This window comes from Rhincodon typus, chromosome 29, assembly GCF_021869965.1.
Source record: "Rhincodon typus isolate 14 chromosome 29, sRhiTyp1.1, whole genome shotgun sequence".
NCBI classification, from domain to species: Eukaryota; Metazoa; Chordata; class Chondrichthyes; order Orectolobiformes; family Rhincodontidae; genus Rhincodon; species Rhincodon typus.
In genome coordinates, this window is record NC_063360.1 from 27,495,250 (window position 1) to 27,513,130 (window position 17,881).

A 17,881-nucleotide genomic window follows, 5' to 3' on the forward strand; every position below is an offset into this window, starting at 1 on the left:
CCCTGATTATGGGCCTCACAGTCGGCCTTAACTCACCCTTAATGCCCCTGATTACGGGCCTCACAGTCGGCCTTAACTCACCCTTAATGCCCCTGATTACGGGCCTCACAGTAGGTCTTAACTCACCCTTGATGCCCCTGATTACGGGCCTCACAGTAGGCCTTAACTCACCCTTATTGCCCCTGATTACGGGCCTCACAGTAGGCCTTAACTCACCCTTATTGCCCCTGATTATGGGCCTCACAGTAGGCCTTAACTCACCCTTATTGCCCCTGATTATGGGCCTCACAGTAGGCCTTAATTCACCCTTATTGCTTGCCTGCTGCTTGTGGATAGGTTGGTTTCTCGCCCCTTGGTTTCGTCTCCATGGAATTGGTCTTGAGGCGAGATGATACGGGAAAATGCCAGCCTGTGGTGTGACATTCTGCCCTATTCACTGTCATTTCAGATCAGTGGCACCGTGGCTGAATTTAGATATAGACCTTCATGCCAAGAAACATGTTCAAGGTGTCAAGCACATCTACAAACTCAAACACATTCACTCTGCCCTTCATGCTGATATTCATCTGCATGAATGTCACCCACTTGCAACGCATTAGTTCCACACAGACAATCATTCCTCCTTCTCTCTTCACTGTCACCTGTGTGAACTCCATCTGGCATTTCGTCACGGATGGGGTCAAAGATCTTACCCAGTGCATCCACGGAAGGTTTGCTTGAGATCTGTCGCAGTCTGGATGCAGAGCTTGGGCCAGGGGTCAAGGAGTCACTGCGGGGGGTCGGGGTAATGGATTTAGACACTGGAGTGGTGGCCTTCTCATTCTGTGAAAAAGTAAAGAAAGTAATGACGAGATCTATATAAATTCATCTTACAGACAAGTTTTCATCCCTGCTGAAGGACTGTACTGTCTCCGTCCCGTTGATGTCAAGGTCAATGTCATTTTGAAGCTTTTGAAGAAAGATAGTAGCGTCCCTCTACAAAACAAACAATTTTAACGTATTTTTTTAAACCCCTTTCACTTTTCTCCTGAAGATGCTGCAGTTCCTTTGTGTGTCACCTAAGAAAGTATGCTCCACTTGTGGCTATGTACCACACCTAGGGAGGTCGTGAGGTGCAGTGGGTCTTATTCCCCCTCTCAGAGCCAGGGAGCTCCAAGTTCAAGTCCCACGTCAGAACTGGATGGCCAAGCCAAGGTGTGTTCATAATGCAGCCAAGCAAGTTGTAAATCCTCCCAATGCATGCCAATGGCAGGTGGTAAGTGTGGGAGAAATTCCTAGTCAGCCATGCGATGGACAGAAAGGCACTGATGGATCAAGGAGCGGCAGCTTGAGTTTAATTGAGATAAATGTGAGGTATTGCATTTTGGTAAGGCAAATCAGGGCTGGACCTATACGCTTAGGGGTCTTGGGGAGTGTTGCTGACCAAAGAGAGCTTGAGGTGCAGGTTCATAGTTCCTTGAAAGTGGAGTCGCAGGAAGATAGGATAGTGAAGAAGGCATTTGGTACGCTTGCCTTTATTGGTCAGTACATGGAGTATAGGAGTTGGGAGGTCATATTGCAGCTGCACAGGACATTGGTTAGGCCATTTTTGGAATACTGTGTTCAATTCTGGTCTCCCTGCTTTAGGAAGGATGTTGTTAAACTTGAAAGGGTTTAGAAAAGATATACAAGGATGTTGCCGATGTTGACGGTCTGAGCTATATGGAGAGGCTGAGGTTATTTTCCCTGAGGCATCAGAGGCTGAGAGGTGACCTTATAAAGGTTTATAACATCATGAGGGGCATGGATAGGGTGAATAGCCAAGGTCTTTTTCCCAGGGTGGGGGGAGTCCAAAACTAGAGGGCATAGGTTTAAGGTGAGAGGGGAAAGATATAAAAGGGACCTGAGGGTTAACGTTTTCACACAGAGGGTGGTGCGTGTATGGAAAGAGCTGCCAGAGGAAGTGGTGGAGGCTGATACAATTGCAACATTTAAAAGGCATCTGGATGGGGACATGAATAGGAAGGGTTTACAGGGATAAGACGAGTTAGAGCGAAGGGTTTGTTTCTGTGCTGAACAACTCTATGACTCACTATGTATAAGCTCCTGACTATGACCTACTTACAAAAATACGTGTTAGCACAGCAACTCAGACTCTCAGTGATCCATAACACCCTGCACACATTTTACCTTAGGCGGATGGGGAACCACAGCTAACCCCTGTGTTCTCCACATGCGTTCCAACCTGTGTAGGTGGACAATGATCAGGAACAGAGAGCTTGGCTATAACCTTTCTACTGAAGCCACAGCAGGTAGGGAGTAACTGCTCCCACTTCAGAAAGGATCAAGAACAAGAAGGCGTAGATTAAAAGAAACAGCTAAAAGGACTGCTAAAGGACAGCTAAAAAAGTGATCTGAGCGAAAACATTTTCATGCAGCCAGTGGGTGGGGTATGAAGAAAACTGTTGCTGGTGCAGGGGAGGCAGGTTTGATCAATGGAACTAGGTCAATATTTGAAAATGAACACTGTTCTGGCTTTTGGAGTGACAGCTATAATGGCACTAAGTGAATTGCTTATTTGGAGAGCCCAATGGGCTGAATGGCCTCCTTCTGTGATTCTGTGAACTATTGCAAATGGAGAATGGTTCACAGCGACAGCTCACATGCTGCTGCAGGGACTGAGATTGGCCAACAGACTGGGGATGGAGCTGAGCACTTTGCTCATCTTCATGACCCACTATCTCATTAGTTAGGTTTGCTCACTAAACTGTTGAAGAAAGGCAGGAATGAATTTGTCTTTGCGTAGACCATACCTTGTCACAAAGAACTTCACGACTATGGAATGATCTTGATACACAGGAGCTGGTGCTTTGTTGGTAAAGGCAGCATCATTTACAAGAAGCAATATCCCACAGAAACTGTTTTGAGATCAAAGGACCAGTTAATCTGTTTTTGTGATGCTGAATAAGTAACAAACATTGGTCTGGCCACCTGTGAGAATTCTCCATCTCTTTTTTCCGAACAGACCTGGAGGGGAATTTTAACTTGCGCCTGAACAAACAGAAGGCAGCAACACTTTCAATTATTTTACACAGTTGCAGGAGCTGAACCTTATTCAAAATAAATAGCATTAAAACATCCCCAAAGTGGAATGTATCTAAGAACATCAGGTAAATGTAGTTCTCTCAATTAATTCTGAGGGCATCAAAACAATTTTGCTCCTGTTTGAGTTAATGACGCTGAACATCAGACATTTATTATGTTATAAGTATTAGATATTTTCTAATCAACCTGCCGAGAGATGTTACCACACAGCTCTGGAGCAGGTGGGACTGGAACCCAGGCCTCCTGCTCAGAGTACGAGCACTGCCACCTCACCACAACAGTACCTACATATAAGAATTTATACAGAAGTGCTACTAAGGCAACTGTCAACAATCTGTAAATAAAATCACATTTTATGATGCTTTTAAGCCAATAAAGTACCTTTTAAGGTAGTCACTGTTGTCATATAAAAGACTGAAGAGGAAAATTTTTGGCAGAAATATCCCACAAAAAGCCAGGTGATGATGTGTTAACAACATCTGTTTACAGAACACTGGTGGGGATTACTCAGCTCTTTTGCGACGAGGAGTTGAGAAGGTTGACGGGAATGCAGTTTAACACCTCACCTGAAAGATGCTAACTCTGACATAGTGCACGCTCTCTTTGCTGAGCCATGTGCTCAGGCCAGCAGTGGGTCGTGAACCCATGACCCCTTAACTCGGAGGTCAGCGATCACGGCTGAAGGCTACGGATGGCCTTGAGCTCTCAAACACACCCAGAAATGTCCGAAAACATCACATGTCAGCGTTCTACTTACCAGGACGGCCTCTTTGGATTTGGCGGGCGGCGTGCTGCGCGAGGAAGCCAAGGATGCAGGGCTGCTCGGAGCATCCTTCCTCAAAAGGTGAAACTTATCCAGGCCGTTTCCACGGGGCGAGTGGGGTGGGCTGCCTTGTGGAGACGATGGATCCTGCATTCAAACAGAATCAAATGATCAGAAAGTGGTCTAACCTGGGTCTCCGCTGTGTAAACCAGCACAAGCTAAATACCTCCATATTGTAGAAAGGCACTGGAGAAGGGGCATTAAAAATCGGGAAGAATGAGGCCACAATTGAGAGTTTGAACCTTTCTGAGAAGAGTGAACAGATTCAGGCACTTTTCTCTTTCACAGTAACCTGTTGGAGGCCTTCAGGGTTAGTGAGCCGGCACAGCAGGGTAGATATAGAAAACGTGCCTTCAATTGCAGATGAGACTAGAAGTAGGAGCTATAAATATAAGTTAGTCACTACTAAATCCGAAAACAAATTCAGGAGAAATGCTATTAAAGGTAAAGTCACCACAGACCTGCTCTCCCATTAGAGAGGGACGACTTGTGGTGGTTTAACCTGAGCGTCACCACACCTCAAGCAAGGGGAGAAGTCAAGAAGGAGGAACCTTCAAGGTAACCTCAGCTGGCCTGGGAATTGAAACTGTGCTGTTGGCATCATTCTGCAAACCAGCCATCCAGCCAACTGAGCTAACTCACCCCCAGAAAGTGGTTGTAAATGAGGAACATATTACCACATGGAATAGTTTGAAGTGAACAGTCTAGATGAATTCAAGGTAAGTTGGATAAGTACACAATTGAGCAAGGAATAGAAGGATATATTAATGGGACCGTTTGATCATGGGAGGAAGCTACGCAAAGTATAAATACTGGAATAGGCCGACTTCTGTGTTACTAATATTGTGGAGTATGTTATCATTAACATAACGGATCTCCTATTGATGGGGACAGTGAGTGTGGTGCATAGTCATGCTGTGAGCACACTCTCTCCTATCCATCCCCTTTTTCTGCCTGTCCCTCAAAGTCACAGAGGCGTTTAACAGAGAATCCAGACCAAAGCAGACTCTTCCAGACCCCGACAGGAGCTGCACATTCCCCATGCTCAGTTCACTAGCTCCTCCTTCTTGGTCAAACAAGGCTCCTTCAAGGGGGAAGATTATGATGTTACCCTCTACCTGAGTACTTGCAGGTTCCATGTAGTCTGCAAGGCAAAGTACATTGCATTGTACAAAGATAGAAGCGAGCACATCAATTTGGTAGAATTCAAGGAAGAACTGGGTGAGGCAGTAATTGTTTGCTTTTAGAAGCTCAAGGGTTTTAAATTTCAAAAGAGAACAAGATGACTCCCACAATGGTCTGTCTGGGAATGAACCTAGAAATACATGCGATTTAAAACACAGAGACAGGCCATTTGGCCCCAGTGATCCTTTCCTGACCTTATGCATCATGGAATCCTCCTCCCAATCTGTTTTACATCACCCAATCAACATATTTGCCTATTCCTTTCTCCCTCACGCACTTAGCTACTGTCTGCCTAAAGTATCTATGCTATTCACCTCAACCACACCACGTGGAAGCAAGTCTGGCATTTATTCTGAGAAAAGAGAAGGGTTTTGCCTGAAATCCCTTTTGGATTTATTCGTAATTATCTTAGTTTTGATCTCCTCCAAGAGTGGAAGCATCTTCATGAGATCTTCTCATCTTAATTTTCAAGACTTCTATTAGGCACCTCCCCCCAGCCTTCAGCAGATTCTTAGAAAATGCAGATCGGTTGGAGGATTAATGTGTATTCTGATCAATCATATTATTAATATCAAGCTACGTGAGAAAATCAGACTGTTCTTTTTAATATTGTAAAACTGAAAGTAGCAATAAACCAAAGTTACTAAAAATGCATACAAACCTCATTTGAAACATCCACGACCAAGTTATCATCACTCTTATCACCATCACTGTCCTGATTATAAAAGAGACAAAGTTGTAATAGGGTACACGTAAGGCAAAGGAAAACAAAGACCATAATAATGTGCAGTGTAATACCAGCAGTCACTACTTTGAGATTGGCTGTATAAATTCCTCCTGCCCTATTTTAACACAAGTGTTAGTTCAGTGATTTGAACAGGTCTTCAATTTCACCTTTAAGCAGTGTAGAAGGATGAGCTGTGTTGACAATATTTTACAAGACAATATCCCAAGGCTTTGAAAGGATCTAGCTCTGAGTCTGGACTACAAGTGAGGAGCTCTGCTATGGACATCTATGCCATGAAATGGTAAGCTGGCGAACTAATCTTGCGAATGAAGGACACACTGACTGCACAAAGTCAAAATGTCACCCTGCAAATACTTCTGCCCACACACTTCAAAACGTTTATTCCTCATGCTAACTGTTTATGGTTACTGTCGCCTGGCTAAAAGCAGGTTCATTTACACTTTTGCATTGTACTGATCGCCAACACATGTGGGCCTTGCAATTTTTGATAACTTTATTATTCTTTTCTTGCAAGCTTAAAATCAAGACTCAGAGAACTCATGAGTGAATGGGGAAGCAAGCCACAAGCCCTTTGTTCCATTTCTAGACAGTGCAGTATAACAATGGGAATAGTGAATCACGTCAGTGCTGGAGACTGTGCACAGAATCTTCTAGAAGCTTGAACAGCGTTGATTATGGACAGAAATGTGGGAAAGACATGCCAGACTACATGCATGAGGTCTACTGCAACACTGGAAGCAACTAGTTGCATCATTTAACTGAGTTCTGGATGTCAAGGGAGATTCTTGCTAGAGAGTGGTGAGTTGCCTATTAAGGGAGATTATTGCTGGTTAACACTGTTTTTAGAAGATAATACAGATACAGATATTAGCAGAAGACACAGAAGCCCGAACACACGCACAAGCAGGTTCAGGAACAGCTTCTTTCTGGCCGTTATCAGACTGCTGAACGGACTCTAGCCTCAAATAATGTAACCTGCAATGTAACCTGTATGCCTCCGAGTCTTTTTGATCTGTACGACCTTTGCTTGCTGTGATCTGCCTGTGCCACTCGTAAACAAAGCTTTTCATTGTATTTCAGTACACCTAACAATAAAATCAAAAGAAAATCAAAATATTAACTGCACATCTTGCCTCATTAATATGCAGCTTCTTATCTTACCACTTGCCATGAGCACGCAAGATGCTGAGAATTCTCAACATGGAAGTTACTAGGAAATTTGGCTTGCTGCTTGCTTGCGAAGAGTCTCTATGCTGAACATCAGGCACCAACGTCTCAGGGTACACTCTATAGACACCTGTCCCAAGCACCCAATGTCCATGGGCATTGGCATCTGACATGTGCCAGCCTCTAAGAACCCCTCTGGTCCATTAATGGTACACATCTGCACTTCAACGCTGCACCTCTGGGTGCAATGGCAATTATTACTCTATACGGACACTTTGTGCTCAGGGTCATACACCCAGCTCATGGATTGGATCAGGTTGCATCACCGGTCTGTTTGCTTGCTCTCAGTGCTCACCCACTCTCTGAGACTACCTTCATGCTCACAGCATTCCTGCCTTGCATTCTCCTTTTGCGCCCACCCCCTCAGTCAGAGATGCCAGGCTCACAGTACTGCTATATTACTGGGCCGTTTAGTGTAATACAAAACCAGGAAGCTTGCCATGGCTTGTCAGCAGCCCACAGCTAAATCAAAAATAGATTGCTTTCACTCAGGGGATTCTGGGAACAGTAAGTCAAGGACAGTTTCTAATACCAGTCCAGGCATTCGGACACAGTCAGTTAGCTACTCGGGGCTATTAGAGTCAGGATCTTCTCCAAAGAGATTAGGAGCTAAATGTCATGCAGCCCAGTACCCATCTTGAATTTTTTTGCCCTTTTATTGCCTTTTACCTCCTGGAATGAGAGAGAGGCAAATATTAAGGGCAATGAAAAAGTCTGGCACATCAATTGCTTTTGGTGTAGAGGGGCACAATAGGGGCAGGTTGAGTAGATAACGAGGTGAGTTTGCTAACATACGGCGAGAGATCTTGTGAGGCCTCGTGGCAAGAAACTGTCGCTGAATGAAAGTGACACTTGACCGGAACAATGTAAAATACCGCCCTTTAAAATTTCTCTACAACATCAAGCACTGCTGACTGATCATTTGTGCAGGCTTATCATCCTCGATAAACTGTGTTTACTAAATAAATCATACAAACGCAGTTTAGTTCCACTCACCCGTAAATATATGGCCTTGCACACACACTATTCTGCACTAGTGACACCACTGCATGGAGACCTTCTCTATGAGGCAGGGTTTCAGCACAGCACACAGCACACCACATTTAAAATAAAAGATTTTGTTCTCATTTTTTTCTTTGTCTTCACTGCTTTTGTCCCTCTCTTCCCAAAGGGGATGTTACCCCGTAATTCTGAGAGGTGACTGCCATCCTCCCATATCGCATACTGGCTGACCTCTCCTCATGTCGGTTACATTGGGGTAGAAGCTCAACTTAGGCTGGTGTGGCTAGTGCTATGATGCCAGCTACCCATTATAAATCTTATTCGTTAATCATTTCTATTGGACTCACACTGCATGTTAACATCCAGCAACAACAACTTGCATTTATAGAGCAGCTACACCAAGGCTCTTTGCAGAAGCCTTTTATAGCAAAGTTTTAACACACAGCCACAAAAGGAGATATTTGGCCACAAGGTGTAAGATCAGAAGTAGGCCATTTGGCCCATTGAGTCTGCTCCACCATCCAATGGAGTCATAGTTGATCTAACAATCCTCAAATCCACTTTCCTGCTCTATCTGCATGACCCTTGATTAATTCCTTACTGATTATGAATCTGCCTATATTAGTCTTGAATATAATTAATGACCCAGCCTCTATAGCCCCCTGAAGTAAAGAATTCCATAGATTCACTACTCTCCAAGAAAAGAAATTCCCAATCATTTCTGTTTTAAATGGGCAGACCTTAACCTGAGATTATGCCCTCTGGTCCTAGACTCTCCCACAAGTGCAAATGACCTCTTTGCATCTATCCTGACAACACCCCATTCCCACCTGCCCAACCTCAAGAATGAGACAATGTGACTCCAATGAGTCAAATCCGACCTCTTTTCATAAGAAAATCCCTTCATACCCTGGATCAACATTCCCTGATCTGCCTCCAATGCCAGTATATCTTTTCTTAGATATGAGGATTAAAACTGTTCACAGCATTCCAGTTGTGGTCTGAACATTACCTTGTATAGTTTTAGCAAGATCTCTTTATTTTTATAGTCTCTTCCCTTTGAAGTAAAGGCCAACATTCCAAGTGCTTCTCTCATACCCATGGAACTTGAATATTAGCTTTTAGTGATTCATACACAAGGATTCTCAAATCCCTCTGTGCTATATCATCCTGCAGGTTTTCTCCCTTTAAATAATATTCAGCGCCTTTATTCTTATGGCCGAAGTGCATATCTTCATATTTTCTCATATTCTATTTTCTCTGACAAGTTTTTTGCCCATTTAATCACTCTGTCATCCTAACTACTCGCCTTCCCATATATTTGTGTGTCACCTGCAATCTTTTTGGATAGTGTATTCCCCTCCATCATTCAAGGCATTACAATATATTGTAATAACATATAGTATATAGTTTAAATAACTGTGGTCCTAGAATTGATCCCTGTGGCATCCTGAAAATGTTCCCTTTATCCCAAATCTCTGCCTTCTATTAGTTAGCTAATTCTCTATTCGCACTAAGGGCTCTTATCTTAGTAAGTAGCCACATGTGCAGTATCTTATCAAATATCTTTTGGAAATTCAAATATATTGCATCTATTGTCTTACCTTTTTCTATCCTGCTTTTACCTAATTAAAGAATTCTAATAAATCATGAGCCTTGCTGACTCTGATTGATTATATTATTTGCCACTAAATGTTCTACTTTTTTAGATTTACACCAGGCAGGTCTGATTGGTCAAGGCATTGCCCTAGGGAATGAACCAGTGATGACTGGGACTGATTTTGTTCAATTGTAAGTGGAATTATGTATCAACTGAAAACAAAAAATGCTGGAGATCACAGCGGGTCAGGTAGCATCCATGGAGAGAAAGCAAGCTAATGTTTCAAGTCTAGATGACTCCAGCATCTGCAGTAATTTGCTCCTAAATTACATATCAACAGATGTAGTTTCCAATGTGCACCACACTGTGAGCCCAAAGATTATTAGCACGCTGAAGATTATTTAGCAACTGTTGATCAATTGCAGAATCACATGTAATGTGTATTGAATTTTACAAGCGTAGGCTGGTGAAATATGGCCAGCACTTTGCCTGCTATGAACACCCAATAGGGACATACATTTGATCCATGCCACACAGTACAAAATATTGTTTCACCTTTACATTCGTACGGTTGCAAATGTCCTGATGAGACAATAAGATTTGATCATGTGTGCCCTTTTCGGCAATACTGTTTCTCTATCCTTGGCAAGTGCACGCAACTTGGAGTCAAGCTAAGGACACAAACAGCTTTATAATAATGCCCAGTGACAGCCTCTATCTAGCCTAACGCGTAGAAGGGCAGCCACAAGGGAAATGAGCTGGAGGACAGTCATCACCCAGGTCTGAATGCCAACATCCAACAGTGCCTTCAGAAGAAGGAAAAATAAATTGGGCAGAGAATAAACAAGCCAAGACCAGTGGAACGTGACGGTGTTTCTGAATGGAACACTGCAGGGAATGAGTGCAGACAGTCATATGATTCACAGAGAACAGAATCACTCACAGAAACTTCAGCACAACTGAGGTACATGAACAAACAAGTTTGTTGCTGGAATATAACATGCATCACTGAGGCATGAGGTGAGAAGTAATTACATCAATCAACACTCAGCTCCCTTATTGCAGCATACGTGTTACCAAGCCCTGAAACAGATTGAATTCTCTGGCTGTTGTGGCCCCTTTAAAGATGTGCAGAGCTGTACAATAATATTTAAATTGGATTACAAGAAGGCAGACTTCTACCAGGCGTAAATGCTCACTGACCTGCCAATCAGATTGCTCTATTATAATAAACCATCTACTGTAACAACAACAGAGGGCACTGTGGTCATTGAGTTTTACATAGGGGTTACCTCGATAGGTGATTAGCTGTTAAACAGAGGCTACAGAGCCCAAACAACACTTCTATTTTTGCCTCATGCAGGATTTGTTTGTTCATCAAAGAGATAAGTCACCACCGTCTTTGTACGTCTCTGTCTCTTGATCTGGACATATTATAAACCATCTTCCAAACAATCTCTGATCTAATTGAGCTGTTTACAAAGTCCCAGTTGCATCATCAGTTTATGGTAACTGGGTGAGGAGCCTCCTCTACAAATGTTAACAGATCTGGCTCCTGCCACCAGATTGGCTGTTTGACTGTTATTAAGCTTATTGCAGGCCCTGGATGTGCCCCTGAGCCCAATCACCATTTGGCCCACTTAGGCTGATAATAAAAAGTAGTCATTACAGTAGCACTCCATATGGAGCACACTGAACTGAATTGCTTCCCATTCTTTGCTGACCCTCCCCATTCCACGGCACACCCCCTTCCTTCTAACGATCCAAATTGAGGTTAATAGCTGCTACCACAGGCCTGCAGTCACGTTCCCTAGCAACCAAATCTGAAGAGTCGCTTGACCTCAAGAGTCGAGCCAACAACAGCCTTCGACAAAAGCCAATTTATACAGATTTACTACCTAGTTTGGGATCTACTTTAAGGGCAAGTATATCTTTGTGAGTTAAACTGGTTTCTTTTACTTCAAACACATTGAAACTTGTTTGCACCAGCTTCATGTAGGCCATACATAGAAGGTGGATGGTTGAATTAGTTCTATAGTAGTGTTGCTCTGAATCAGACAGGCAGTGCTAGGGTTAGCACTCAATGATTCTCACGCAATCTTTCTCCTGAACTTGCTGCTTGGGGTACAATTGAGAGGGTGCAGACAGTCAGGCACCCTCTCACTAGTACATTCTTCATGTAAATGCCCAGTGCTGGGCTTGGATACAACACTCTTTGATGAAGCAATTGATATACGGGGTAGGGGAATGGTACTTTTGCTGGATTCTTAATCCAGAGACCCAGGTAATGCTCTGGATTTGAATCCCACCACGGCATGAGGAGTCTCAAGATGACCGTGAAACTGTTGTTTATTGTCATGGCAGGGTATTCCCTTGAGGTTCACTGATGTCCTTTAGAGAAGGAGACCTGACATCCACACCTGCTGTGGTCTATATATGAGTCCAGACCCACAGCAATGTGGTTGACTCTCAACTTGCCCTCAGGGCAATTAGGGGTGGGCAATTCATGCTGCCCTATGTGGTGCCACCCACATCTCATGAATGATTACGAGAAAAAAGCTCCTCCTTGAGCTCGATATTCATTTCAGTTCTGATTAACCATCTATGAAGCATTTTTCTCCATCGAAAGTGCTGTATAAATGCAATTTGTTGGATTTGTGAATCCAAAAGGCTCAAAGCTGAATGAGATAATGCTAGATATTAGGATTTTAGCTCCAGATTTACTACTAAGCCACCAATGACAACCAACTACCAGGTAACAGGTAACAAGGTGTGGAGCTGGAGGAACACAGCAGGCCAGGCAGCATCAGAGGAGCGGCAGCATCAGAGGAGCAGGAAAGCTGACGTTTCGGGTCTGGACCCTTCTTCAGAAATCTTCAGAAATAGGTAAAACAAGAGGCATACACACTGCAACAGCTTCCAGGTCTGACACTCACCTGTATTACAATTTTGCTCTGCTTTGATGCAGCTGTGCCTAAAAGGAACCTTAGCGTGTTAAATTGTGTGTTTTCTACATTGGTCACAGTTTCATTATTCCAGTTTAAACTCAGGATGGGATTGAGTCAGAAATAAAAATCTCAAGAACCCAGCAATGAAGCTGCAACTCATTTTGTGGTGACCAGCAGAGGACAGCAAACTGTAGCCTAACAGTAGAAGGTGCTCAAGAGAAAGCGAGGGCTGATTAAGTTCCACAAAGACACACACTGAGCTTTGAAATGCTGCTCAAATGTGTTATTTGGTGGCGGAAGGCACTACATTAAGGTTAATCACGCCTTTAAATGGATTTCTGTGGTGTTTATGTGCCAACAAGCAAAGACTGTGGAAAGACTTGGAGGAGGAAATGGATCACTGTGTTTATGCAGTGATTGCAAGGACTATTTCCTAACCAGTGTGAATTTTGAAAGGGGCCTTTATATAAATGATGAGTTGGCAAAGGAGACACAGCACCAATGTGCTATACCATGGCACGATTGGATATGGGTTAGCTCCTCCATACTCTCCATTCGGGAGCCAAATGAGGTCATATTGATTTTGGTTAAAAATGGAAGCATACAAAACTGATGAAGCTCTCCCAAGGGAGCAAAATCATTGAAAATCAAAGCCAGGAAGGATGTCTAATCTATTATCAATATTCTATAATATTGGCCAATGTCAGATTGACTTGAAAGGGTTCAAAAAAGGTTTACAAGGATGTTGCTTGGGTTGGAAGGTTTGAGCTTCAGGGAAAGACTGAATAGGCTGTGGCTATTTTCCCTGGAGCATTGGAAGCTGAGGGGTGACCTTATAGAAGTTTATAAAATCATGAGGGGCACGGATAGGGTGAATAGTCAATGCCTTTTCCCCATGGTAGAGGAGTCTAAAAGAGGGGATAGGTTTAAGGTGAGAGGGGAAAGATTTAAAAGAGGCCTAAGAGGCAACTTTTTTCATGCAGAAGGTGGTGCGTGTAAGGAATGAGCTACCAGAGGAGATTGTGGAGGTTGGTACAATTACATTTGAAAAGCATCTAGATGGGTATATGAATAGGAACAGTTTAGAGGGATATGGGCCAAATGCTGGCAAATGCGACTAGATTAAAATATCTGGTCAGCATGGATGAATTGGGCAGAAGGGTCTGTTTCTGTGCTGTACATCTCTATGACACCCCTGCAATAAATTCTAATCACCAATTCAAAATACCATCATAGAAAACAGAACAATACATCATTCTGATGGGATTTTTGTCTTATTTTAAACCCTTGTGTGGGAGCAACTTATACGATTGTGATAATAATGTACACTGGATTTTACTATCCCGTCATCTCTCCACTTGGCCCACCTCCCTGCCTGGGTCAGTGTAGTGCCATGTGTCAGCCACTTTGGCACAGACTGACCCAGAATATGGGGAAAGGAGGGAAGAGAGTCAGTGTATGGTTGTCAGATCAAAAGAGAAGGCATTTTAAATCGCAGCCCTGATGGGTTAGCTGTTCAAATCCACTTGTAACTCAAAAAGAGAGGAAAAACCTTGAATTAATAGTTGAGGACTGCTGGTAGTAAATGCACAATATGATGTAGCAACATCAGGGCAAACCAATTAATTCACACAGCCCTTTTCAACAGGCTGTTATAAGCTTTGTTGTTAGAGTGAGTGAAGCACAATGGGACCCCCAACACCCCATTATCTGAAGGTCCTGGGAAACACTTAAAAAACCTTGAGAGATTGAGGCACAGCCATACAGTAAGCACACAGGAGGCAGGCTGACCGTTTGGTTAGGCCCAAGGGCTGAACAATGGGAGTCTCAATTGTATGAGCGAGCAAGCAGGAAATGAGGTTAAGAAGCTTTATCTTTGCGCAGTGTTTTCAGACTGATGATTTTCCTTTAAAACCCAATGTCCATTGATACAAGAGGAAATTTTTTTTGAAGAAACAATCTGTATCACCGCAACATTTTCCCTTTCTCCAGCATCCGTTTCGAACTAAATTTATGAAACCGTAGTGACAAACAAAAGCTGTGATCCATCCAATTTTGCAAGAAATGATTATATGCTGTTAGCTCTAACAAAATTCTCATGGGAATTTGAAAACATAATTTGGCATATTTGCTGTCTGAGGTGGATGGAAAAGATTCTGTGGCATTATTACAACAATGCACAAGGGGAGTTACCTCTGTGGTCTAAGCCAACACTTATCCCTCAGAAAATATCCCAAAAAAGCTGTTTTCTTTTCATAGTCATAAATATCCCAAAAAAAGCTGCTCACTGTGCATTGTCACTTTGCTTTTTATGGCATCTTGCTGTTTGCAAATTGGTAGCTGTGTTTCCAACAAAACAACAGTGACTACACTTCGTATTTTATTGTCTTTAAAGCACTTTGAGATGCCCTTAGGGGTGATTTATATCACATTGATAAAGGTTATTATATAGAGAGATATGATGTAGTGGTATTGCCACAGGGTTAGTAATCCACAGCATCAGGCTAATGCATGGGTTCAAACCCAATTAGAGTAGCTGGTGGAATGTATATTCAATTTGAATATTGGTGAAAAAGGGCACATTTTGCTGAAGCTTTTAATCTTTCACTCATCAGGACAATTTTCAAGAAATACCAATATAAAGTGGAGTAATACTTTTATAATGTATTACAAGAGTGTACTTATTGGTTGGCAATGGACGCTGATAGATAGAAGTTTTGTCATGGGGAATGCACCAGTTATATAATGACTGACAGTTAACTACCAAGTTTTGTTTAATATTAAACTGGACAGTTGACTCTGACTGGTCAAGGTATTGCCCTGACTAATGAACCAGAGAATGGAGGTCGCCTCTTTGTTCAGTCGGAGCAGGTACAGTATGTTCCTTCTCTCTACAAAGAAAAGGGCGCTATGTATTAATACGTGTAGCTTTTGGCTCATACAAGTGCACCATAATGTGAGCCTAACTAGGCAACTTTGGAGGACACATAGCAATAAATGTCATTGCTGTGGGTTGGGAGTCACATAGGCCAAACAACGAGGGTATATTTGCTGTACTATAGGATATTAGAGATTCAGTTAGGTTTTTATAACAGTCCAATGACTTCATGGTCATTGTTTCTCAAAGAGGGTTTTTTCCATTTTAGATTTATTCATAATTGAATTTGAAGTCACAGGTTGCGAAGGTGAGAGTTTGAGCCCATATTCTCTAGTAAAACCTTTGGATTACTAATTCACTTAAAGTAACTACTGTTACCTTACCCAATATTAATTGTGGTATGACAATGAGTGATGTTCAGCATGGAAATGTCTCTCTAGTCATTATACATCAGTGGCGTGATAAACTGATGTCAAGACTTTTCATGTGGCATGGTCTGACCGAAACATTCAAAGCATTCTGAAAGATTGGATTTACAATCCTACTAGATATGGCCAAAAAAGAGGCAGCCTTCTTGTACCACAGCGGCCACAATGGAACTACCTTAGCACAACCACAGGATAGGGCAGTGCACCTGGTTTGAAGTGGATCTTTCACCTTTAGGAATCGAGTATGAATGAAGCCCAAGGAGATCAGAGTTCACGTCGAGTGCTGTTTGGAAAGGGTCAGATATCAAATGTGCTTTGAGGCTCAACGCAGCTGTTGAAGTTCAGAATGCTCAGTGAGGTAATTAGAAACCATTGACAGTTAGGGTTGGGCTACAGTTCTAAGAGAGCTATCCTCTGCAGTCATTTTTACTACACCTGACCTTGGTGTGAAAAGCAATCCCAATCCTTAAAACAGAGAAGGCCACATAAATTACAGCCATGTCATTTCCTTTCTGCTGACAAGCCGATGCTTCAAGGGAATTAGATCCACGCATCACACTTCAAAATGTTTCTACAAGACATAAGCAGCAAAACAACAAACATACAGCTTCAAGTCTGCCATCCTTTATTTGTCTACTTTGTGTCAAAAATTCTTAATCTGCCAACAGGACATTCCAGAAAGAGCATTCTACCAGATTCTTGGGTTTCACAGGCAACATTTCAGACACTATTATATGACACAGAAATCCTGTCAACAGGAGACTTACAGGTCTCAGGCTCTAATCTGGACCTTAGGTTTGGGGAATTAGATACAAAATGCAGATCTACAAATATAAAACCAGAAGTCATGGCCTCACATTTTCAAATCTTGGGCTTTCCAAACTTGTCTATCCAATATAAAATTAGTTGGAGCAGTTTGAGACATCAGACCGACTCTCTCTCAACTGTACAGAAACAGGTGGCCACTTGAGCAGCACTCTAAAGTCATACGTTAGCAAATTTTATTCATTCATTGGATGTGGGTGTTCATTTATTGCTCATCCCTAATTGCACAAACAGCAGTTAAGAATCAACCACATTGCTGTGGGTCTGGAGTCACATGTAGGCCAGACCAGAGAAGGATGGCAGTTTCCTTCCCTGAAGGGCATTAATGAACCAGATGCTTTCTTTTCCCTAACAATAATGGTTTTATGGTCATCATTAGACCCTTAACTGCAGATTTTTTTCATTGAACTCAAATTCCACCATTGTGGGATTTGAACCCAGCTCTGGATTAATAATGATGTGCTCATCAGTTGCTTTGGTTTTCAGCTATAGATAGAAAGATTTGCATTATATAGCACTTTATTGTCAATGCAATACTCTTTGATGTCTACTCACTGCTGTAATGTAAGAAATGCAGTAGCTAATTTGTACTCCACACAACCTCACAAACATCAGTGTGATGATGAATCAGATGATCTGCTTTTCTGTGTGAACTGAGGGATCAATATTGACTCGAATCCTGGGAAGGACAACAATAAATTTCTTTGAAATGCTGACGTGATCTTTTATAGCCATCTGAGCAGGCAAATGGCAGGGATGTGGGAAGGTGTGAAGGGCTCAGTTTAATGCTTCTTCTGAAAGCCGGAACCTCCAACATTGCAGCACCCCCTCAGTACTGAATCGTCAGCCTGGAATTCTGCGTCCAAATCTTGGAGTGGGACTTGAACCTCAACCTTTGGGATCTAAAGAGTCTATAGCAAGCATCCCTATATCAATCGATAATACATTGAAGGATGTATAGTCTACATTACCTGGAAGTATACTGCATTTTTCCTGTAATTTTTCTCTGATCACCCTATGCCAATGATAACTCTATTGATATCAAACAGTACACCCTCTGACTGGCCAACAGTAAAACCCTGGAACATCTAGCACTTAAAAATTTTGCATGTAACATGCACATTCCTGTTAAG

General features: G+C 42.6%; 1 protein-coding gene across 1 annotated transcript in view; it reads right to left on the reverse strand.

The window, feature by feature from the left end:
• LOC109925183 (transducin-like enhancer protein 1) overlaps positions 1 to 17,881 on the reverse strand; it is an 88,928-nt gene that overhangs the window by 37,875 nt on the left and 33,172 nt on the right. Inside the window, exons 3-5 of the mRNA XM_048613925.1 lie at positions 5,754 to 5,807; positions 3,842 to 3,994; positions 586 to 822 (exon numbers count right to left, since the gene is read on the reverse strand). Of these exons, the coding sequence (XP_048469882.1) occupies positions 586 to 822; positions 3,842 to 3,994; positions 5,754 to 5,807 (444 nt within the window). The remainder of the gene's footprint in view (positions 1 to 585; positions 823 to 3,841; positions 3,995 to 5,753; positions 5,808 to 17,881) is intronic.